Here is a 25,544-nt window from a genome sequence, read left to right as displayed (position 1 = left end):
AAGTAATTCCATTCTTAATGAGCCTAATACATCAGCTTGGTTTTTGAGGAAAAGTACTTGTTCCTGAATCTCTTGGACTTTTTGCATAATATAATTTTCGTAATTTTATATCTTCAGATCCATTCTTTTTCCACCATGGAATTCAAACAACAATACACATCGAAATGAAAAACATTTTTTTTAGAAAAGAACAATAGGGCTGTTTTTGAGAATTTCCAAAACATATTGTTTCAGATTTTAATAAAATCAAACAAATATTGCAGCATAACTGTGTGTAACGTGTTACATTGAAGCTTAAATCATGATTTTGACATTGACATCATTTTGAACTTGCTAGCATCAACAGTTCCGAAGTTATACTTTTGTTTCAGGGCACTCTTAGAAAAATGAGACATTTGCATGTATTGAAATTCGAACGGTAAATTACCTGTGAATCAAAAGAGAATGAAATTTCGTACTTTGTTTACTCAATGGTAGTGAAAATAAACAAAGTACCATAAATATCTCACACTATCAGTTTCGAATATTTGATTGATTTGATATCGACTACGTTTTTCAACACTGGTACTATCCGTGATACACTTCTATTAAGCTATGCCCCAATCTATATTGAGACAAAATCTCATACGTCTTCAGCGTAACATGCAAATGTCAATTAGTCTACAGAAACAAGACATGGAACTTTCATTGTTTGGTATCAACAGAAAACGAAATATGTTACGGAAATTACTTTCATTTCCATTTATATTCATTTCCTTATCCATGCTACTCATAAGACAATGTTGCACACTTTTCCTTTGAGATAGCCCTGTACCAGTTGCTCCTTCAAGCGTGCATAAATCTGTGAGAAATTATTGCTTCCTGTTTCGCAACCCAGCCGTTCTTGACATTCCACAATTCTAATAACGTCTTGAAACATAAAGCACCACCTTCTATCGCATCTTCTCATCTCGTTATCTGAAGTTTAGCAGAACGATGTAGCCTAGTATAACAATCACTAGCTAATTTCCCATTTAATAATTTCACTTCCATCTTTCATTCACAGCACCTGTTTTGTTTCCCAGTCAACTTTTTACGTTAAATCTCGTTTCCTGTTTTCTAAGATTGTGACAGATGAAATATTAGCATCGTCGATGTGAGTTTGGAAGACGAACTACATCCCATTTCGCCAAAATGTTGTGTTTCATCAATTTGTTTCTCGTTACCACTTCAAAACGGCCTCTGAGATGGAAGTTGGTCAATAGTGACGAAACAAATTTTAAGTTTCGAGAAAATGTCTACAGTCCAATTGGAACCACGGTTTTTAAAGTTAATCCTTTAGTCAGTCTTCCGTAGACTCTTTGACAGTCCGACACACACTAGGAAACGGAAATTAAATATCTCTGGAACGTTCAAACAGTGGTGAGCAAATGACATCTCCAAGTAAATAACATGTTCTCTTATGAGAGAAATATATATTAATGACAGTTGGTGGGGTTCAGAATCAAATGAAATCGCCGAAAATCTACGTGTCTACAGAATCCAAAGGTGTCTGGTCCGTACGAAATTCCTAAGTCCCTTTCCCATCATCCAGATTTAGATTTTTGTTTGTTTTGTTTCCTAAAATCGTTTAAGGTGAACGCTAGAAGAGGGTACAGGCAGTACTCACGAAAATAATCCTAATAGAATTAACTATAGAACTTTACACCTATGTCACCCACCTTACCTACAGGTACAAATATTTGGGATAAGAGAAAGAAATGTGTTAACCCACAATGAGCAATTGCGCATTATATGCTTGGTGAAATTCGAAAACAAGAACATTAATGCAGTAAAAACGTTTATTTAGCAGACAGCGTTTCCTAGCGGTAGAGATGAAATTACGTTTCACCAGCTTGAGGTGAGCTTGAATACACACACATCAAGAAAAAGTTTTGCTTCAACCCGGTTCTCAGAACTCCTTAAGATAGACGTTGACTGTGGATATTGTATCACAGACACAGTTCTTTTGACTGTTGAGAGGTCTCACTTAACCCGCCCAGAGATGTAAACAACCATGCTTGAGCAGCACCTGTTAAGACGGAGGGGGTCTGACAGACGATCAGTTCCAGACATTCTACCAGGAAGGAGGTACACGGCTCGTGTTGTCTGTAGTTCAACCGTGCCTAGACGGTCAATACCGCGGTTCGATCGCGTCCGCACTGTTTCTTTGAGCCAGGAATAGGTCTCAACAAGGGAACCAAAGTGATGCTGTTCAGACATGGAGGAGATACAGAGAGACAGAAACTGTCGATGGCATGCCTCGCTCAGGCCGCCCTAGGGCTACTACTGTAGTGGATGACCGCTACCTACGGATTATGGCTCGGAGGAGCCCTGACAGCAACGCCACCATGTTGAATAATGCTTTTCGTGCAGCCACAGGACGTCGTGTTACGACTGTAGTTGTGCGCAATAGTCTGCATGATGCGTAACTTCACCCCCGACGTCCATGGCGAGGTCCATCTTTGCAACCACGACACCATGCAGCGCGGTACAGATGGGCCCAACAACATGCTGAATGGTCCGCTCAGGATTGGCATCACGTTCTCTTCACCGATGAGTGTCGCATATGCCTTGAACCAGACAATCGTCGTAGACGTGTTTCGAGGCAACCCGGTCAAGCTGAACGCCTTAGACACACTGTCCAGCGAGTGCAGCATGGTGGAGTTTCCCTGCTGTTTGGGGTGGCATTATGTGGGGCCGATGTACGCCGCTCGTGATCATGGAAGGCGCCGTAACAGCTGTACGATACGTGAATGCCATCCTCCGAACGAAAGTGCAACCGTATCGGCAGTATATTGGCGAGGCATTCGTCTTTATGGACGACAATTCGCGCCCCCATCGTGAACATCCTGTGAATAACTTTCTTCAAGATAACGACATCGCTCGACTAGAGTGGCCAGCATGTTCTGCAGACATGAACCCTACCGAACATGCCTAGGATAGATTGAAAAGGGCTGTTTATGGACTACGTGACACACCAACTACTCTGAGGAATCTACGCCAAATTGCCGTTGGGTAGTGGGACAATCTGGACCAACAGTGCCTTGATGAACTTTTGAACAGTATTCATGAGGCCGTGCTAGTGGGTAGTAGAGGTACCGGTGTGTACAGCAATCTGGACCACCGCCTCTGAAGGTCTACTGTATGATGGTACAACATGCAATGTGTGGTTTTCATGAGCAATAATGAGGTTTATATTGATCTCTACTTCAATTTTCTGTGCAGGTTCAGGAACTCTCGGAACCGAGGTGACGCAAAACTTTGATATGTGTGCAACAGATAACACAATCAGACTAATCCGTACTAAATTGAGGATTAGCACTTTCTTCTACCGACCTCTTCAGTTTTAAAAAATATCGTGAGGCCGAGTACAATAGCCAACCCTGAACAAAATAACCTCATTTTTAGTAAGCGAGAGCGACTCCAAAAACTTAGTAAGTAAAGCAGTCATCAACTCGAAGGTCGATTTGAACACCAGAGGCTTGACCCTATTTGAGATGATATACTATTGTCTTCCTGCAAACTTTGATCTGACTTATCCAGCCATTTATACAACAACCAGCTGTTTGACGTGGGCTTCGAACCACCGTCCAACTTGGCATTTTTCCATTAGTAGTAGTAGTTGTTGTTGTAGTAGTAGTTGTTGTTGTTATCGTCGTCTTCAGTACAAAGACTGGTTTGATGCAACACTCCACGCTGATCTATGACGTACAAGTTTTTTTCGCCTTTTTGCGAGCTGCATTCAAGACGTGAAGCATCACTTTTTTTTATTTTTTACAAAAGGAGGTTGGTCGTATTGAGGATTCAAATACACGATATTTTTCCCTAGTCTTTTGGCTACAAAACCTGCTTCTCAACATAGTCTCCGTTCAATGCGACGGCCTTACACCACCTTCCTGAGACGGCTTGTATACTTACGTGGTACCAATCTACTGTCGACGGCGGAGCCACCAACTTTCTGCATCAGTAACCTCCCCGTCACCCGCGTATTGCTTCCCGTGAAGTGGATCTTTCATTGCTGTTTACGGTCTTCTGTTAGGCGGCAAGGAACCCAGCAGGCACACATGAATATCTGCAAGGATCTGTTTTTCAGGCAAAAGAAACTTAATGACAGCTCTTTGCTTGGAACGCAACTCCGCTATAGACGCCATTTTGAAGGTTACGTATAGTGGTACCATCTATCGGATATAAGGACAGAAACGTATTCTACAATGTCACGTAAGAAATTCCGCTTTTTTTCAATGAAACTGGCCGAGAAAAAAAGCACCCCTCGTATAACTACTGCGATTTACAGCCATCTGAACTTGCTAACTGTAATCAAGCATTAATCTCGATCTAGAGCTTTCACCTCCTGCTCTTCCATTTGCTACAAAATTGATTATTCCTTGATGCCTCAGAATGTGCCTTGTCAACCGATCCCTTCCTTTAGTCGGGCTGCATCATTAATTTATTTTCTGCCTGATTCGATTCAACAGTTCTTCATTAGTTATCCGATTTACCCATCTAATCTTTAGCATTTTTCTACAGCACCCCACTTCAAAAGCTGTTATTATCTTCCTGTCTGTACTGCTTGTGGCCCACGTTTCATTTCCGCACAAGGCTACATTCCACATCAATAACTTCGAAAAATATTTTCTAACCCTTAAATTTATACTAGACGTAAAACTACTTCTCTTTTTTAAAAATACTTTTGTGGTTCCAGAATGAGATTTTCACTCTGCAGCGGAGTGTGCACTGATATGAAACTTCCTGGCAGATTAAAACTCTGTGCCGGACCGAGACTCGAACTAGGGACCTTTGCCTTTTTTTTTCAATCTCATTTTGTTCGTTTTTTTTGTTCGCTGCATCTGCTCGGGGCGGACTTCGTAAGACATCCGTTTAAGTTCGTTGTTGATCGATTAACTCAGTTTTTTTTATTACAGAGGGACGCTAGCCCTCTGACCGAACACGCTGAACTACCGTGCCGGCATCTTTCGCGGGCAAGTGCTCTACCAACTGAGCTACCCAAGCACGACTCACACCCGCGAAAGGCAAAAATCCCGAGTTCGAGTCTCGGTCCGGCACACAGTTTTAATCTGCCAGGAAGTTTCATATCAGCGCACACTCCGCTGCAGAGTGAAAATCTCATGCTGGAAACATCCCTCAGGCTGTGGCTAAGTCATGTCTCCGCAATATCCTTTCTTTCAGGAGTACTAGTTCTGCAAGGTTCGCAGGAGAGCTTCTGTTAAGTTTGGAGGGTAGGAGACGAGGTACTGGCAGAAGTAAAGCTGTGAGGACGGGCCGTGAGTCGTGCTTGGGTAGCTCAGTTGGTAGAGCACTTGCCCGCGAAAGGCAAAGGTCCCGAGTTCGAGTCTCGGTCCGGCACACAGTTTTAATCCGCCAGGAAGTTTCACTTTTCTGGTTACCGAAAGTTCACTTCTTTTGCCATCGTTAGTAATTTGGTTGCCCAAATAGCCTTCTCTACAACTTACAGGGTATCGTTTCTTAATCTAATTCCCAGAGTATCTGCTGATTTAATTCTATTAGTTTCCATTACTCTTGTTTTACTTTCGTTCATATTCATCTTATAACCTCTTTCAAGACACTATCCATTTCGTTCAAATGAACTTTCCGTCTCTGATAGAATTAAAACGCCATCGGCTAAGCTCGAAGTTTAAATTTCTCCTCCCTGAACTTAATCACCATTCTAAAGTTCACCTTGGTTTCCTTCATAGCTCGCTCAGTATACCGATTGAAAAGTGTGGGTGCAAATACAGTCCGTCTCACTCCTTTCTCCGTTTTTGCCTTCGTATCATATTGCTTGTCTCTTGTAACTGCAGTCTTATTTCTATGCAAGTTGCAAATAGCCTTTCACTCCCTGTATTTTTCCCTGTTTCCTTCAGAACTTCAAAGAGTTGTATTCCAGTCAAACCTGTCAAAAACTTCCTTTAAATCTACAAATGCTATATCACAGGGTCCGTATTGGTCCGCCTTTTCCTATATTTCTACGGAACCCTAACTGATGTTCATCAAGATCAGTTTCTAGCAGTCTTTCCATTCTCCTGTAAATACTCAGTGTTAGAATTTTTCGACCATGACTTATTAAACCACTGATTCAGTAAAATTCACACCTGCCCTCACCTGTCTTTCTGGTATTGGAATTATTACATTCATTTTGAAGTCTGAGAGTATTTCGCCTGACTCGTATATCTTTCATACCAGATGGAATAGTTGTCATATCCGGCTCTGCCAAAGGTCTCAGTAGGGTAAGGTCGGCTTAATTCGGTAAAAATTTGTTAAAAGTCTAATTAGAAACCATATTTTAACATGAACAGATTTTTGTCGTTGTACTTCAGAAGTATGTTCGTTTACCTAAAAATGTGTTTCTGTGTTTCATAGTTTGTCATAAACAACTGAAATCTGTCCTTTCTTTTTTAATCACCCGGTATAAAGCTACATAAATATTTTTCATAGTTTCGCAAAGTTAATTGTAAAACGAGCTACTTGGACCCCATTTGCCTTACTTGAAGACAAGGCATTAGCCTTCAAGTAAGGCGACACGAGTCGCTAAGTCCGGCGAATAGGGTCAATACAAAAAAGTACTTCTCACATTAAAATAACAATAAATTTCCCACAATTAAACATTTTCTTCGCCACTGCAGTAACACATCCCTCACGGTACCATTCCATGCTGTCGCCATCATGACACTGAATGTAGTCAGAAAGTTTCCACGATACTGGATCGCAGTATTTAAACTTCCAAAGCACACAAGAGTTCATTGCAATACGTTTCACTATCTTCATCGCTTTCTTCAGAGGATTCCCATGAACCTGATTCTGTTGATTCATCCTGTGGGTGTAGTCTCTTCTTCACCTGGCGTCTCTTCGAGCTCTATGGCTGAGAAGAATTTTTCCTCTTGTTTTCCAATATTGTTTAGTTTCATTTATATTTTCTTGGCATGTAATGTGTAATGTTTTGTGTTTCCTGGGCAGAAGATGTTGGTGTAGACTTTTTTGTAGACGGCAACAAAACTTGGAATGAATGATAATAATTTGTTGTGTCGTTGTTATCATGAACTGAACTAGTGGGAGGTGATTTAGACTAAAGGTCGTACCCCTTTCGTGTGTTTTCTTGGTTCGACAGTGCAGTACTCAGCTAAAATTCATGTTCAGCTATTGCGTTTTCATCTAATGAAAAACGTCTGTTGAGCTAAATCACTTTTGTGCAGTTGTTGGATTGTCGCTTTCATCTATGTAGCCTTGAAAATGTTTACAGATGTCAGTTTCCTGGTCTTCCTTGTCCCTTTATTTTTCTTGTTCCTTATTTACTTGACCACGTTTTAACTTTGCTGGATAATCTTTCCCAAATTGCAGTCATCTTCGTTGGCAGGAATTCCGCACCTCAAATATTTTCGCTGCATCGATCAGCCTCAGCCTCACGGTAAGGTTTAACATCATTTTTCATTTTCTCATCTGCAATACAAAACGAAAACAAAATAACGCAAAACTAATAAAAATCAGTAGACTTACATAAAAATATTGACGTTTCTCGCTAACGTTGTACTCACATGATTTACCGGAAATGCAAACTTTTTTCCTCGTTAAGTGGATAGTCCTGCAGGCTTATTAACGCCCCGATAGCACTATATTCTCTTCTCCAATATATAAACTTACTGTATAACTAATGCTTAATAAATTACTAAGCGAATTATCAAAGATATGCTAATATGAATCCAAAACTATTTTACAAAGCTGAATATTTTCAGAACTTGACAAACGTCATAGACCTCTACAGACCAGGTATTTTCCTCCATTTTCGAATTATACACCGAATTCCAGCAGTCATTGCTATGTGGCAACATTTATTTCACCACTTCGTATGTGACGATCAGGAGGAAATTCTTACAATTGGCTGATTCCCTAGTTCTATGGGAATGTCATTTACTAATGTCGTTTTCCTATGACGAAGACTGTATGTAAAACAATTACATGGCCAGTACTGTTACGGTGCATGAGTTCGTATACATTCGGGCCAATAGAGAGCATCGAGCATATACAAATAACAGCAGCGCGCTGTGTCACAGGCATGTTTCATGGTGAGAAATTGTAACAGAAATGTCGAAAACACTGAACCTAGCAGACATTTGAAAAAAGATAAGTTAGTACAATCCATCTTCAAGAGACGACCTATGTATCTTCTCCAACAGCCTTCATACTGCTGTACTTGGGGTCATGAATATAAACTTCTACTGATAGTATAACCTACAGAGACACATGAAGAATCATTTTTTCGCATAAATCCGTAACAGAACAGGAAAATTTCCAACATTTACGCAATAACAATTATCCCTGCCACAGATTTTACAGTGAATTTCATCTTTTCATCTTCTTTTAAATCATCTGTAATCATTGTCTCTATGAATTCGCAAGTGTTCTCTACAAAACATCGCTTGGTTCAATGACAAGTCCAACTAACATGGAGATCAAATTATTTTGTTGGTCCTTTCCGTTGAGTGAATTTCTACCATCATCTTTTTCATAACTAAGCCAATCTACCGTATAAATTTTCTGTAAAGTTTCACTGGTATACACTATCAACATTCTCAAAGACTTACACTGTCCAGTTGGAGCCTGAAGACGAGACTGGCGGTCAAGGGTAAAGCCGATTTCCCCCGTTAATGATGTCTGGCGGTGCTTTGAAAGTGCTAGCCTCTTTCGCAAGGAAACTTCGCGAAACTTATCAGAGATTTCGATTTTAAGCCTCGAAAAACAAATCCACGAGTAATGCCTCGTAGAGCTTTGCTGGAAAGATAAAAGATTATATCTAAAAAAAGTACCATGACCATTATGTTATTTTTTCCTGTGAAGCGCTCCGCCCTAAAACTCTTGTGTACATTATAGTGTTGGTAAGGTAAGGGGGGGGCGAAGATTTATTTTTGCATACTCTCTCAACGTTTATATATTATACTGGGGTTCTGTTGTTTTAAAAATAGATGGTATCATTTGCATATAATTCGAGAACGCTTCAAAATGTGGGAAGTTATACAGTAATGTAAAACTCATTAATTTGTTACACGTGCAGAGGGAGGAGGAAGAGGAAACAAAAATCTGAATTTCACTTCACCCGTGTTAGTGATGAACGAGTTCCGTGGCTGTGGATTGAATTACTCGGAAAAATGCAGCAACCAGCCACTTTTTGCTGTGTCTCTTCAAGTATTAACAAAAATCCTAACTTATTGCTATTTGTGTAATAATGTGTGTAAGATGTATGACATTCAGATTTTATATCTGAGAATGTAGTTAACCTCCTTGCGAAACAACATCATTAATATGAAAGGTAATTAAACCCAATGAATTCTGTGGAAATCGCAGTTTTCTGAAAAGGGATCCGTTTTTAGTAAACGCATACTACTACTATACATGTGAGTCAGTCATTTCATGTAATTCGACGAAGTTCCGTCACAAAAAATTTGTGTGGATGAAATGTGAGACTTGAATGTCACAGTTATAGAATGAAACCAATAAACTCCTGAAAATTTCAATACTTCGGTACTGCCTTTCTCTTAGCATATCACTACTCTCGCCTCACTGGTACATTATACTACGAGGAAGGTTCACAATGTTCGTATTACTGACATTGTAATAACTATGTTTGCCATTATAATCTATACTTATTTTCACTGAACGGAGATACGCAGCGGTAGGATATTAGAATCGCATTCGAGATGATCGTGGTTCAAATCTCCGTCCGAGTTTTTATATTTAGGTTTATCGTTGTTTCCCACAATCCATGCATATTACAAAAATGGATGTACGTATGTTCAACGCCTTCTTCTAAACCACTGCACCGAATTCAACCAGACTTAGTACACATATCACTCACTGTCATACAACAAACGCTGTGCGGTAAGAACCACCAACCTATCATCGTTCAGGAGATATCACGTCATAAACACCGTATCTAAATAAGCCACTGAGTGAGACTACACAACTAACTGTAAGACACGTAGTCCAATGAGATGCATGGAAAATACCGCAGTATGCGTAAAGTTTTAAACATTTATTCTTTACTACTATGACACTAAGTCGAATCAGCTTATGGAAATCCCTGACAACTGACAGCGCTTTTGACAGCTTTAAACTGCGAAGCAAACGGCTTTAGACGAAAATAGCAGTCTACAGAGCTTTGAAGAGGCGTTGCCATAGAGACGTTTACAAAATCGCGTTGTTGACACGTGAAGCAGCTCCGCCTAGCGTACGTAAACTGTACATTAAAAACGCAGTTCATTTTTTGTTTTCGTTTCCAGTAGGAAATTGGCAATATCCGCGCCCGGGCAATGCCGGATCTGTTAGCTAGTACTTAAAATAAAATTCCGTGATTGTTCCTTTGAAAAGCATATCGACGACATCTTTCACCGTCCTTGCCTTACACAAGCGTATCCTCCGTGTTTAAGGACCTCTTCACCGACAGTATACTGGACTCTGAATATTTCTTTTTTTATTATTACATTGGGTAACTCATTTACTCATGCACATTTCTGTGTAAAGTATAAAGGGAATCTCTGAGTGTGTAAGAGAAGGCCTGAGTGTCCTGATCTTACCAGTTAAAATAATTTCATGAATAAACCATGACACTTGACTTTAAATGTTTCCTACTCACTAGAGCAAAGTCAGTGCATCAAGTCACGCGCCCCTCCTAAATGTCCAACGCCTCTTTTTGTAACTCGTTTGTTTGGTTGGTTGACTTGATTCACAGCAACTAGTTTTGGAGGAGGAGATTAGTATTTAACGTCCCGTCGACAACGAGGTAATTAGGCACGGGACACAAGCTCGGATAAGAAAAGTATGGAGAAGGAAATCGGCCGTGCCGTTTCAAAGGAACCATGTCGGAATTTGTGCAAAGCGATTCAGAGAAATCACGGGAAACCTAACATCAAGATGGCCAGACGCGGGTTTAAACCGCCGTCCTTCCGAATCTGGGCCCAGAGTGCTAAAACACTGCGCTACCTCGCTCGGTCTCACTAGTATTCCCACTGGTTCAGCCCCCTCTACAGCTAAAATACACCTCCAGTTCAATGCTATCCTGAGAGACCCTCTCGTAACCAAACTTTGCAAATTAAAGTCAGCATAACTATTGTCTTTGTAACTGCGACGTCAAGGGAAACGTTTGAGTACTGGTCGGGAAAGATGCTAGCCCTAAAATTCCATCAAAATAATCACTATACTGTGTAAAATTCCGTGAGTGGAACAGTATTTTGGATCAGAGGAGAAGCTGCTGCATTAGTTCAACGCTTCTGACAAACGGTGCATGTCAGTTCCTGCATGAATAAGCCAGCGGACGCTTGCGGTTCCCTCAATGAGCATGGCGGTCTCTCGCAATGCGCTTCATGCATATAAAATCACTCTCTAGAAAGGTATTCGGATCGATAAATTATTCCTCTGACAAACTGGCTCTACCGATTTTCAAAAGGCTTTTGACAATTAAAGTGGTGCTCCATATACTTTCATAGACATCTCGTTTTGTCATTCTTGATAATAACCTTATTGATGTGGCCTGCCGTTCTTTAGCGTCAAGAGTGGCGTGCATGTACATGTTGTAAATGTCTGTAATGAGTGTACTTGGAACGTGCGTCTACTGATTCTGTGAGGAAGAATATTAAGATACGAATGCATTGGCAGTATTTACTGATAAAAGTCGTCTCGTCGACTGCAATAAGATGTCTGTTTTCTAGGGCATGCTCTGCTATACTCCGTTCATCTTAAGAATAAACGTCACGTAAACATTACACTATGTATTGTTCCGTGTTTGCTGGAACCTCATTGGATTTCGTTTCGCGTGGAGCGGAAGCCAAGCTGTCTCGAGTACATCAAGTACGACGATATTGATGATGATGATTGCTTTGTGGGACGCTAAACTACGCGGTCATCAGCGCCCGTAAAAAACCCCAATTTTTACACAGTTCGATTCTTTACACAGTCCAATGGAGTTACTGTCACGAATTATTATGAAGATGAAATGATGAGGACAACACAAACACTCAGTTCCCGGGCAGAGAAAATCCCCTACCCCGCCGGTAATAGAACCCGGGACTCCGTAATCCAGAGGCAGAAACGCTAGCCACTAGACCACGAGCTGCGGACGATCCAAGAATTCTCCCAACATTTCACGTCCATGAGACTAGACACCGAATGTGTAGTCGGCTTAAAGGTGTAAGCAACTAGGCTTTGCAGGGTGATGTTCTATAAGTACTCCATAAATAGGTTGCCTATAACTGGAGCTAATGGGCTCCCCATCGCTACGCCATCCGTGTGACTAGAACTTTCTCCATGACACAAAAATAAGATGACGTCAGAGTGTTCTTAAATAAATCCACCACAGTATCGTGCAGTACTGGGAGAGAAGATATATTGACTCTTTGATGGTAACGCGCGTGAATAATGACGCCAAACTCACCATAGTATCTCCTTCTCCAAGACGCAGGAATTTAATTCGACGGATGAAGTCGATCGTATTCTTGATGTGTTGCACACAGTGATCGACATGAGGAGTAAGGATGCTGGCCAGATTTTTCGCGAGTCTGTAAATCGGTGATCCAATGAAGCTCAAACGAAAATTTGTGACGACACCTTCAATAGAGACAGCAGCCTGCAAGTAAGCACGGCTTGGGACCAGGCCATCGGAAGGTTGAAGCGGGAGCGGAGGGTGCGCAACAAAAATATTATCTTATATGGCACTGAAGTGGGCACTAGTGACGTCACAGAAGCTAGCGCGGCTATATGAGGATGGTAGCAGCAATCAAGACAGTCGCCATTTGACAGTGGCCAAGGATTACTCGGCCGAAACCCTCTAGATTTTAAACAACTTGACGCGGCTGGAAACTCGAGAGAATTTAATGGGGAAGACGATTAGACATGGACAAGAAAAGGAAGGACGGAATAAATAAATTATACACATACCCCAATCCTCCCCCTCCCCCTTCATTCCCTGCTCCATTAACTTCTTTCCTAGCCCATGCTGCTTACTCTCCTCGTTACTCATTCACAAGCCGGCCGGTGTGGCCGTGCGGTTCTAGGCGCTTCAGTCTGGAACCGCGTGACCGTACGGTCGCAGGTTCGAATCCTGCCTCGGGCATGGATGTGTGTGATGTCCTTAGGTTAGTTAGGTTTAAGTAGTTCTAAGTTCTAGGGGACTGATGACCACAGATGTTAAGTCCCATAGTGCTCAGAGCCATTTGAACCATTTTTTTGAACTCATTCACAACTCCTCCCTTTCTTTCCTCCCCTCTCCTGTGTTTCCCCACAGTCAGTTGAGGCACTGAGAACCATAAGCGCTCAAAGCACATAAACAAAGTTCTGTGAAAAATAGATGTTCGTGAAAATCAAATTTATAACAAACCTCCGGTCACATAGGTCTGAATTGCTTTTTAGCCAAGTCCCAACATCCTAAGCTTCCTTCAAAAAGATTATGTACCCACTTTATGTTATGAAATATTAATTAATGTTTAGGACTATAATTATTTCCATACATAGGCTAGTGACAATAGTGTCATTTGACAGAACCACAACACAAAGAACATACACTAAATTTATCACACACGCTGCTATGACATATTCCGACATGTCAGGGTCTTCATTATCATTTCCATTAAGCACATCTATGGACCTTAGGTTCAGATAAAACTGCCGATACACCTCCGACTACAAAGTATTACTACTACATAAATGCTGTAGACACTAAATTATGATGTCAACCCCAAATACCAACAGAGCAGAGCAGAACAGCTAAATTTTCTGATTTGGGCCCTTATGAAACTGAAATTTATGAGACAGCTTTTTGTGAATGTTGAAATGGTTCAAATGGCTCTAAGCACTATGGGACTGAACATCTGAGGTCATCAGTCCCCTCGACTTAGAACTACTTAAACTTAACTAACCTAAGGACATCATCCACATCCATGCCCGAGGCAGGATTCAAACCTGCGACCGTAGCAGCAGCGAGGTTCCGAACTGAAGCGCCTAGATGTAAATGTTCATACACACGGTGTGGTTCTACAGATATAGATGAAACTGGTTCACTACAAGATCAATAAAGGTCAGGTATTCGTGGTATAATCTCTAAACCAAAGACAGTGTTCTTTAGACCCTTATGGGTCTCAAGGCCTCAACTGTTGTATAAGTAAACATTTCTATTACTATCGCCCGGCTAGAGCGATTTGTTTTTAACTGATAATATAATGGACGGCCTCTCATAAAACCGGAAAAATATTATTGTATTTTCTTCACTAGTTTACGATCCCTGTAAATGGGTAATATTTGCTTGTGTTCGATCTCTTACAAGCCCTCATAGATTTTTTTCATTACTACTTCATGGTCTTTGTAATTATACTAAACTGTATTTGTTGTAACTTTGTTAGTTCGGTAGCATTAAAAGTTAATAAAGATGTAATTTTGCTCACTCCTCGGCTCCTCGTTTTTGTTCCCATTTGTCTGTGTCTCTTCCTGTCTTTACATACTCATGGATTGAACAGAAGATAATGGATTATCACACCCTCACACATACAGCGCCGGTGTAATTTAATGTGCACTCTAAATAAATTGAAACGTATTTTCAGTCATGCAGTTTTGCAATACCCAGTTGATTTCTAGTTGATTTCTCCTCAGTATTTTAAGTACTGAATTGTCCAGTGCCCCTGTCTTCCCTTCGACCCCTTCCCATAATCCCGTTCATCTAACGCGTGTATTATTGATGTGGTTTTGTTTAAATGTAATCTGCCCACATTTCAAATTTTTAATTCTAGTTCTCCTCAAAAGGAAACCCCTTCTTATATAATCTATTGTTATTTCACGTCATTACAAGTTTTCAGTATTTGATCACGTTAATATTTTATTTTTCGACATTTAACGTTCGGTCCCAACCTTTCCACCTCGAGGTATGTTATGGAAACTTGTCTTGTAACTGTTGGTCCGTGTCAATTGAGTACCAACATCAGTAGAATTACCCGTGACACGATACTCCATATCAAGCTTATTTGTTGAACCTGAGCTTGGTTGTCAACGAATCTGAATAGGTTTCCACTTAATGTGGCTTCTGTAATTTACGCCAGTGTGTCAATCGTCGTGTTCTTCGACAGATGTTCTGATGGTGGGTGATGCCCGAAACGCGTCAATAAAGTTTTTATAACACGTATATCATTGCTATTCAGCGACATGAAGCAATGTTAAGAGCGTGCTCAGTTAATCATGGAGTTCGTCTTAAATGATTTAGTGCAACATGAAATAATCTAATTCGAGGCATTCAGACGGGGTTCTGAATGCAGCTTTTCCCCGTTCCAGTACAATGTAAGCGATAACATGTCTGTCTGTCTTCGGGATTAGCAATTTGCAATGTTGTCCACGTTGAAGATTTTTAAAATGGTAAATAATAAAAATAATCATAACAGAGTGTGTGCAATGTTGAGCCTTGTTGTTTTAGCTGACAAGTAGGTTGCCTTACCTTCTTAAGGGCGTAACGTGGAACAGTACCGGAGGGCTCTAGAAGGCGCGTGTCGCCGCGGCGGGTTAGCACGTACCGCGGCACGGGTTGCCGGGCTCGAGAGCGCATCGCGGTCACCACGTTGTCCGCTCGGAAGTTCTTCTCCTGCACCACCGGCGCTTTTGGGACTAGATGCTTCGGCACTGATGGCACGGGTTTCCCAATGCCTTTCCCGTGGCACTGGTCTGCAATGTACGACATTCAAAGATCATCAAGTTTTATAAAGGAAGTAGGCACCTCACACAGTGTCAAAGCAAGTCGGCTACACAAAGGAAGAGAAATGGGGACACAGTTATATTTGTGTCCTCATCTTCACATAACGATCTAGCTTCGTTATGCTGTCACAAATAGCACGCCTGTAGAAGTTATAACTACCAGCGGGCACAGCGCATCATCAGATGACCTGGTGACAACTAATAACGACAAGTGCAAATAACGCTATCATACAATACACAAATCTAAGGAAATACGATTACGTAAACCGCAAAAGCAATTAATTGTACTCAGTTTTGATGAATATAAGTACATACCATCTGTGATCATTACATGCATTGCCAAAGACGTTGAATAATGTCCATACAAAGGTCAAGCAAAACATGTGCTGTCGTATGCAAGAAATAGACCTAACCAGTAGCTGACTACAGTTGCAGTGTAAAGACACCGTGAATGGAGCAATAACGTAAAGTGTTATCGCTAGAGGGCAGCACTACTAATATTGTGTAAAACAGAAATATTAATATAAAATAATAAAAGCTGAATCAGCACTAACGTGCAAGAAAGTCAATTGTAAAGCATAGTGTAATAGTACAAGACATACCATTTCCAGCAACTTCATATAGAACCACACTCGGAATGATCTGCTCATAATTTAAGCAGAGAGCATCACTTCCAATGCAATGTTAATTAAAATAAATTTCAATAAAACAAAGAAAATTAAAAAATTAATTCATTTTTACCAGCGCAGCTGTGCAGGAAAGTCAACAGTAAAACAGAATGCAATAGTACTGATTTAGTAAAACAAACATATTGTTACTTGTCGTCTCTACATCTGCAATATGACTAAAAATTATACGTGGTCATTAATAAGTCCATAAAACATAGATAAAGTTAAACGAAAGAGTGACCGAATGGGGACTCATTGTTTTTTCCTGCCCACAAGTAAAAGTTGAAAAAAATCAAAGCACCACCTACGACTGTTTGAGATCTGTTCATCTACTGTAAGTTTCGGGTCTACCAGATTACTCACATATTTTTCACTTTCTTCTGAAGTGTCCTGTAATATACCTTTCTTATCAAATGCAATATAGACATACTTCATTGTACAATGGCCGCGCGGGATTAGCCGAGCGGTCTAGGGGCCGCAGTCATGGACTGTGCGGCTGGTCCCGGCGGAGGTTCGAGTCCTCCCTCGGGCATGGGTGTGTGTGTTTGTCCTTAGGATAATTTAGGTTAAGTAGTGTGTAAACTTAGGGACTGATGACCTTAGCAGTTAAGTCCCATAAGATTTCACACACATTTGAACATTTGAACATTGTACAATGGGGTTGCAAGAAGCCCGGAATGCATACTATACCGACAACCGCTTTCAGGTCTCTATCGATTCATATGTTGCCATCCATCTCTCCGAGTGTCTTCTTGGAGGGGATATAACTTACGTTCGTGCCGAAGACGATCTGAAGTATTGCAGACTCGTTGTACAGCGATTACGAAGAGGATTGGCGATTTTTTAAAAGAAAAATTGACCTGCTCATGTCTTACGATTCATAAAGAAAACGTGACGTGCTACAGAAGCGAAATTTAACCGACAGGAAGAAGATGCTGTGATAAGCAAATGATTAGCTTTTCAGAGCATTCACACAAGGTTGGCGCCGGTGGCGACACCAAGAACGTGCTGACATGAGGAAAGTTTCCAACCGATTTCTCATACACAAACAGCAGTTGACCGGCGTTACCTGGTGAAGAGTTGTTGTGATGCCTCGTGTATGGAGAAGAAATGCGTACTATCACGTTTCCGGCATTGATAAAGGTGGCAGTGTAGCCCGTCGCGATTGCGGTTTATCGTCATTGCTGCTCGCGTTGGTCGAGATCCAATGTCTGTTAGCAGAATATGGAATCGGTGGGTTCGGGAGGGTAATACGGAACGCCGTGCTGGATCCCAACGGCCTCGTATCATTAGCAGTCGAGATGACAGGCATCTTATCCGCATGGCTGTAACGGATCGTGCAGCCACGTCTCGATCCCTGAGTCAACAGATGGGGACGTTTGCAATACAATAATTATCTGCACGAAATGTTCGACGACGTTTGCAAGCAGCATGGACTATCAGCTCGGAGACCATGGCTGCGGTTACCCTTGACGCTGCATCACAGACAGGAGCGCCTGCGATGGTGTACTCAACGAAGAACCTGGGTGCACGAATGGCAAAACGTCATTTTTTCGGATGAATCCAGGTTCTGTTTACAGCATCATGATGGTCGCATCCGTGTTTGGCGACATCGCGGTGAACGCACATTGGAAGCGTGTATTCGTCATCGCCACACCGGCGTATCACCCGGCGTGATGGTATGGGGTGCCATTGGTTACACGTCTCGGTCACCTCTTGTTGGCATTGACGGCACTTTGAACAGTGGACGTTACATTTCAGATGTGTTACGACCCGTAGCTCTACCCTTCATTCGATCCCTGCGGGACCCTACATTTCAGCAGGATAATGCACGACCGCATGTTGCAGGTTCCGTACGGGCCTTTCTGGATACAGAAAATGTTCGACTGCTGCCCTGGCCAGCACATTCTCCAGACCTCTCACCAATTGAAAACGTCTGGTCAATGGTGGCCGAGCAACTGGCTCGTCACAATACGCCAGTCACTACTCTTGATGAACTGTGGTATCGTGTTGAAGCTACATGGGCAGCTGTACCTGTACGCGCCATCCAAGCTCTGTTTGACTCAATGCCCAGGCGTATCAAGGCCGTTATTACGGCCAGAGGTGGTCGTTCCGGGTACTGATTTCTCAGAATCTATGCACCCAAACCGCGTGAAAATGTAATCACATGTCAGTTCTAGTATAATATATTTGTCCAATGAATACCCGTTTATCATCTGCATTTCTTCTTGCTGTAGCAATTTTAACGGCCAGTAGTGTAGTTCTCAGGATATCTGTGACTACTAATACGTTAATAAGTCGTCAGTAGTAACAGTAAAGTAGTGGTGGTAGTAGCACCAGTTTTATTCACACGTAGATCACTTTTACAGGGTAATTAGATTTGGTGGAGGGGTAGATAAAAGTATGGAACACCGAAAACACAGCACGTTATCATGCACAATACGGTGTCAGAAAACCATTGGCGCTCAAAACAGCTTCCAATCGTTTTGGAATGGATAATTACAGATTCTGCATGGTTTTCAAGAGAATATTGTACCATTATCCCAGAAGAATAGTGGAAAACTCAGGTAACGATGGTGGAGGTGGATAGCGATCAGGCACCCTTCTCCCCAAAGTAGACCAGAATAGCTCAACAATATTGAGAGACAGCGACTGTGGTGGTCAGGGGAAATGCGACTACTCTTCCTGGCGCTCAAGAATTAGAACTAGACGATGCGAGCTGTGTGAACAGAGCTCTGTCGTTTTGGAATACAGCTTCACCACTGGGGAACAAACGTGATACCTTGGGATGGACCTGAATAGTGAAATTTTTCACATCATCTTTAGTAGTAATGCGACTTCGCAGAGTAGCCATGTTACGGGCATTTACATTACTGATGTGTGGTGTTCGAATTCAAGCTCACTTTCCAATTTCCTTCATACGAAGCATCCTTCGTATTGTTGCAGTGTCGACAAAGTTTGCGAGTGCGACGTTCAGTTCTCAGTGACTTTTACACCTGTCGTCGTCTTATTTTTCGTCACAGTCTTCTTCAACAACCGTCCGTCACGATTACTGAGCATATACAGGGTATACACAAAGTCCGCGAACACTTTCAATTATTTCTTGCACATTGTACAGATATCATACATATGTCATTTTGAAGAGAAACCCTGAAAGTTTTTTCATGTATACCGCCACAGTATAGTTTGGTAATTTGCGTATAGGCTGCGCTAGACGCAAACATGGCGAGTTCAGGTGCGGAGCGAGCGTTCTGTGTGTTGGAGTACGACAAAAACAAGTGTGCTACAGCTGTTCAACGGATGTTTGGAACCAAGCACGGTAAAAAGCCACCAACAAGGAAGGCCATTTACCACTGGCACAACAAATTCGTTACGGCGGGTTGCTTATGCCTGGCAAGGGGAAGCGGACGTTCCAGTGTGAGTGAAGTGAATGTGGAGCACATACGAGAGACATTCATAAGGAGTCCAAAGAAATCGGTACGTCGCGCATCCCATGAACTCGAAATGGCTCCAATGACAGTGTTGAAAGGCCTGCGACAGAAGCTGTCTATGAAACCATTCATATCTGAGCTAGCACAGAAGCTCAAAGACGTAGACAAAGACAAGCGTTTTGAGTTTTGTTCGCAGGTGCAACAATTGAATGAGGATGGGGATGGCATTGTTGAATGCTTAATTTTTAGCGACGAAGCCACTTTTCATACTAATGGGAAAGTGAACAGCCATAATTGTCAAATCTGGGGTTCAAAGCATCCACACGAATGCATTGAATTTGAGCGTGATACCCCAAACGTAAATGTTTTTTGTTCCTTGTCAAGTCGAAAAGTGTACGGGCCATTCTTCTTCGCCGAGAGTATTGTCACTAGACATTCCTTCTTGGATATGTTGCAATAATGGCTGATACCTGAAGTGCAATCGGACTCTCCGTTCATCTTTCAGCAGGATGGGTCTCCAACCCATTTTCATCGTGAAGTTCATGGCTACCTGAACACAGAACTGCCACATCAATGGATCGGCCGTGCTACAGAAGGGGACAGCTGTTTCATGAAATGGCCTCCTATATTACCAGATTTCATACCGTGTTACTTTTTTCTGTGGCGTATGTACTGCCTCTACCACGTGATGTAGCAGAACTCCAAGAGAGAATACGGGAGGCGACTGCCTCAGTCGACGATGTCATGCTGGGACGGTTATGGCAAGAATTCGATTACCGTGTTGACGTCTGCCGGGTTACTCATGGTTCGCATACTGAATATTTGTAAAAAAAAAAAAAAAAAAAAAAAAAAAAACTTTTCAGAGTTTCTCTTCAAAATGCAATATGTATGACGTCTGTACAGTGTTTAGTTCTTGTGCAATAAATAATTGAAACTGTTCCCAGATTTTATGTACACCTTGTACTTTCGTACGCGTTGTGGCTTAGCGGATGATGTTTTTCCGCTTTCTCTCTCTATGGTATAAGTCGCTGATACGGTGAGTCTTGAAACACTGTACACTCCGGCTACCTTGGTTACGGAAGCATCCACTATACGAGCACCAACCATTTGCCCACAATCGAAATCACTCAGCTCCGAGATAATGCAGTCAGAACTACACAGAACATAGTTCTCACGACGACTGACACTTGCAACATATTGAGTACATGGTACAGATGACGTACGTGGTGAAATACAACAGCGTAACGTGCAGGGTTGGCTAGAATCTGCATTTATGTTCAAGCACGCATTTCTCGAGGTGATTCCATATTTTTGTCCATCCCGTGTAAGTGTAGCTTAAGTACCGATACTCAGGCCACCAAGAAACTGAAAATACAGAACTGACAGACACTTCATACAAGCCAACTATCCAGCGAAAGCTGATTTACGATGTTTCAAGAAACAGGTTAGCTGAAGATTCTAGGAATATCCAACAATATCCTACATATCTTTACTTCAGGACTACGAAGACAAAATTAGACTAATTACAGCTCGCGCAAAAACATTTAAGCAATAATTCTTCCAGCGCTTCACACACGAATTGAACAGGAACAAATCTTAATATATGGTACAGTGAGAAGTGCCCTTTGCTATCGACTCTTCAGTGGTTTGCAGAGTATAGATCTTCTAGTTATACCTCCAGTACATACTGTTTATATAGAAGATGAAGAAAAAACAATAAAGAGAAATGTGGCATATTTTAATTAAGAAACAACTGCAGGACTGAGTTTTACATCTAACACAAATCTATTTAAACAGAGTAAGTATGGTACATTCGCTTACCTACTTCTGGTTTTGGTGGAGTAATGCGTGTATTTTTCCTAAGAAATTCTTTCGGTTTTCTCACACGTACTTCTGCTTCGCCAAATGTTTTATGGCCATACTTGTTCTTCTTGGCTTCAGCTTTAATCAGGGGTCTCAACTTTGATACGTATCTGAAAATTTCATTAATTCTTTAACACCTTACTCACTCAGAGCGATAGTTACTCATATAATTTCTTCCCCATTTTAAAACAGAGAAATAAAATAATACGTTGTATTTTCCTCCCACCTACTTACATAGAAGTGAAATCAGACTGATATTCAAAGTTTCATACGTGTTAAATTATGTTCTACTTCAGTTCTATAATAGAAAATAGCTTTGGAAAGTATACAACAGTCGACAGATACGTTCAGAATAAAACATTATGTTTCAGACTCCTGAAACCAGACCTTATTTCATTATGAAGTAAGGGAAAAGCAAGTAAAACTAAAAGGAGCAAGAACATTGTGGAATTAATTAGAGAAATTAAATCACTTATATTGCCAGGAAAGCCTTCAAATGGACGACAGAATGAGAAATAAGGTTAATACGAGGGTTGGAACTTTAATAGTGGCAACTATTTATTTAAAGCTCGTACAAAATAGATACGTGTTTCAAAGTTTTATTGACCATCAGAGTAGTCACCAGCATTGTGTATAAGCAGTTGCCAGCGATGTGGAAGTCGTAGGATACTCTTAGCAGTTCCAGTTCTGTTGACAGTTCGAGCGGTGCGGTCTATTGCCCGACGAATTTGTAGCAGTTCTGAAGCGAATGCCGTGAAGTGTTTCCTTCAATTTAGAAATAGATTTGAACTTAGGAGGGCTTAAGTCAGGGGAGTGTAGTAGGTGGTATAGCATTTAGCAGCCCAATAAGTCAAACAAATCAGTAACAGCTTGCAATGTACGTGCTTGAGCATTGCCCTGCAAAATGATGGTCTCGTCCTGCAGAAAGTGTCATCACTTCTGTCTCTAAGCTGATCGTAGGTTGTGTTCCAAAAATGAACAGCATAGAGACAGAAGTAGGAACAGACCATCATTTTGCAGGACAATGCTCAAGCACGTACAGTGCAAGCTGTTACTGATTTGTTTGACTGATGGGGCTGTTAAGCACTGCCGGCCGCGTTGGCCGAGCGGTTCTACCCGTTACAGTCTGGAACCGCGCTACCGCTACGGTGGCAGGTTGGAATTCTGCCTCGGGCATGGATGTGTGATGTCCTTAGGTTAGTTAAGTTGAAGTATTTCTAAGTTCTAGGGGACTGATGACCTCAGAAGTTAAGTCCCATAGTGCTCAGAGCCATATGAACCATTTTTTGCTAAGCACTGTTCTACCTACTGTACTCCCCTGACTTAAGCTGGTTCAGATGGTTCTGAGCACTATGGGACTTAACATCTGAGGTCATCAGTCCCCTAGAACTTAGAACTACTTAAACCTAACTAACCTAAAGACATCACACATCCATGCCAGAGGCAGGATTCGAACCGGCGACCGTAGCGGTCGCGCAGTTCCGGCCTGAAGCGCCTAGAACGTCTCGGCCACCGCGGCCGGCCTGACTTAAGCCCTCGTGAGTTGAATTCGATTTCTAAACTGAAGGAAACATTTCATGGCATTCGCTTCAGAACTGCTACAAATTCGTCGAGCAATAGACCGCGCCGCTCGAACTGTCAACACAATTGGCACTGCTAAGAGTATCCTACGACTTCCACATCGCTGGCAATGGATTACACACAATGCTGGTGACTACTCTGAAGGTCAGTAAATCTTTGAAACACGTATCTATTTTGTACGAGCTGTAAGTAAATAGTTGCCGTTGTTAAAGTTCCAACTCTCGTATGTAACACACAACATCAAAACTTTCCGGTCTTGGAACTAATATTATCCACTTTGCGGTCCAACAACCAACCCATTGTTACTTAGCGATTTCCCAGTTTCAGTTCTATTGCCCACCCATTTTCCTCTGGAAATTCACCAGGTATAATCTACCAGGCGATTCTTTTCTTTTAATTCCACTATGTTATGCAGAAGTTCTAACACAAATGTGTGGATTGTATAACTATTCAGCAATGGCTATGGCGTTTCGACTGAAGGACACCCTTCTTAGTGACAGTGGAACTGAAAAACATCTCAATCCAAGTGAAAGTCTGCTACAGTAGATTTGGCTTCGCTGCTGATAGACAGAAGTGTCTTCATAATCAAAAACGCAGTAAGAGCGAATTGTATTCGAGCACTATTCGGCAATTTATATTACTGATGATTTGCAAAATACTCGGATAACCACCACTGTAGTGACAAAGACACTTGAAGAACCTAAAATTAATCTTGAACTAAAGATCCCATATCAGATTCACTAGGAGGTTTCTATATGTAACAACTGGAAATAGCATACAAATTACTTAAATCACATCCTCTACAAAATTATAAATATGATACTTGTCAGTGCCATATACGACAAAGTTGATATGATGACTGCAAAATTCGGTGAAAATCGAGCGATTCTGAACTTCACTATACGGTGCCGGTACTATGGAAGGGCCATAATTATACAAATATTTGCCGTCGCCTCATGCCACTTGGTCCATCATTAGTAGCGGATCTCTGTAGCTCTGTGTACAAGGTGGTCCATTGATAGTGACCGGTCCAAATATCTAACGAAATAGGTGTCAAACAAAAAAACTACAAATAACGAAACTTGTCTAGCTTGAAGGGGGAAACCAGATGGCGCTATGGTTGGCCCGCTCGACGACGCTGCCATAGGTCAAACGGATATCAACTGCGTTTTTTAAAAATAGGAATCCCCATTTTTATTACATATTCATGTAGTACGTAAAGATATATGAATGTTTTAGTTGGACCACTTTTTTCGCTTTGTGATAGATGGCGCTGTAATGTCACAAACGTATAAGTACGTGGTATCACGTAACATTCCGCCAGTGCGGACGGTATTTGCTTCGTGATACATTACCGTGTTAAAATGGACCCTTTACGAACTGCGGAAAAAGTCGATATCGTGTTGATGTATGGCTATTGTGATCAAAATGCCCAACGGGCGTGTGCTATGTATGCTGCTCGGTATCCTGGACGACATCATCCAAGTGTCCTGACCGTTCTCCGGATAGTTACGTTATTTAAGGAAACAGAAAGTGTTCAGCCACATCTGAAACGTCAACCACGACCTGCAACAAATAATGATTCCCAAGTAGGAGTTTTAGCTGCTGTCATGGCTAATCCCCACATCAGTAGCAGATAAATTGCGCGAGAACTGGGAATCTCAAAAACGTCGGTGTTGAGAATGCTAAATTAACATCGACTGCACCCGTTCCATATTTCTATGCACCAGGAACATGGCGACGACTTTGAACGTCGTGTACAGTTCTGTCACTGGGCACAAGAGAAATCACGGGACGATGATATGTTTTTTGCACGCGTTCTATTTAGCGACGAAGCGTCATTCACCAACAGCGGTAACGTAAACCGGCATAATATGCAATATTGGGCAACGGAAAATCCACGATGGCTGCGACAAGTGGAACATCAGCGACCTTGGCGGGTTAATGTATGGTGCGGCATTATGGGAGGAAGGATAATTGGCCCCCATTTTGTCGATGGCAAACTAAATGGTGCAATGTATGCTGATTTCCTAGTAATGTTCTACCGATGTTACTACAAGACATGACAGAATGGCGATGTACTTCAACGTGATGGATGTCCGGCACATAGCTCGCGTGCGGTTGAAGCGGTATTGAATAGCATATTTCATGACAGGTGGATGGGTCGTCAAAGCACCATACCATGGCCTGCACGTTCACCGGATCTGACGTCCCTGGATTTTTTTCTGTGGGGAAAGTTGAGGGATATTTGCTA

At 41.7% G+C, this 25,544-nt stretch overlaps 1 protein-coding gene across 1 annotated transcript in view; it reads right to left on the bottom strand.

Moving 5' to 3' along the window:
• Positions 1 to 25,544, bottom strand: part of LOC124788699 (enkurin) — a 108,184-nt gene that overhangs the window by 16,869 nt on the left and 65,771 nt on the right. Inside the window, exons 2-3 of the mRNA XM_047255979.1 lie at positions 21,668 to 21,819; positions 15,494 to 15,717 (exon numbers count right to left, since the gene is read on the bottom strand). Of these exons, the coding sequence (XP_047111935.1) occupies positions 15,494 to 15,717; positions 21,668 to 21,819 (376 nt within the window). The remainder of the gene's footprint in view (positions 1 to 15,493; positions 15,718 to 21,667; positions 21,820 to 25,544) is intronic.

This window comes from Schistocerca piceifrons, chromosome 3 (genome assembly GCF_021461385.2).
Source record: "Schistocerca piceifrons isolate TAMUIC-IGC-003096 chromosome 3, iqSchPice1.1, whole genome shotgun sequence".
Lineage (NCBI taxonomy): Eukaryota > Metazoa > Arthropoda > Insecta > Orthoptera > Acrididae > Schistocerca > Schistocerca piceifrons.
This window is presented reverse-complemented; position numbering and strand designations above follow the sequence as displayed.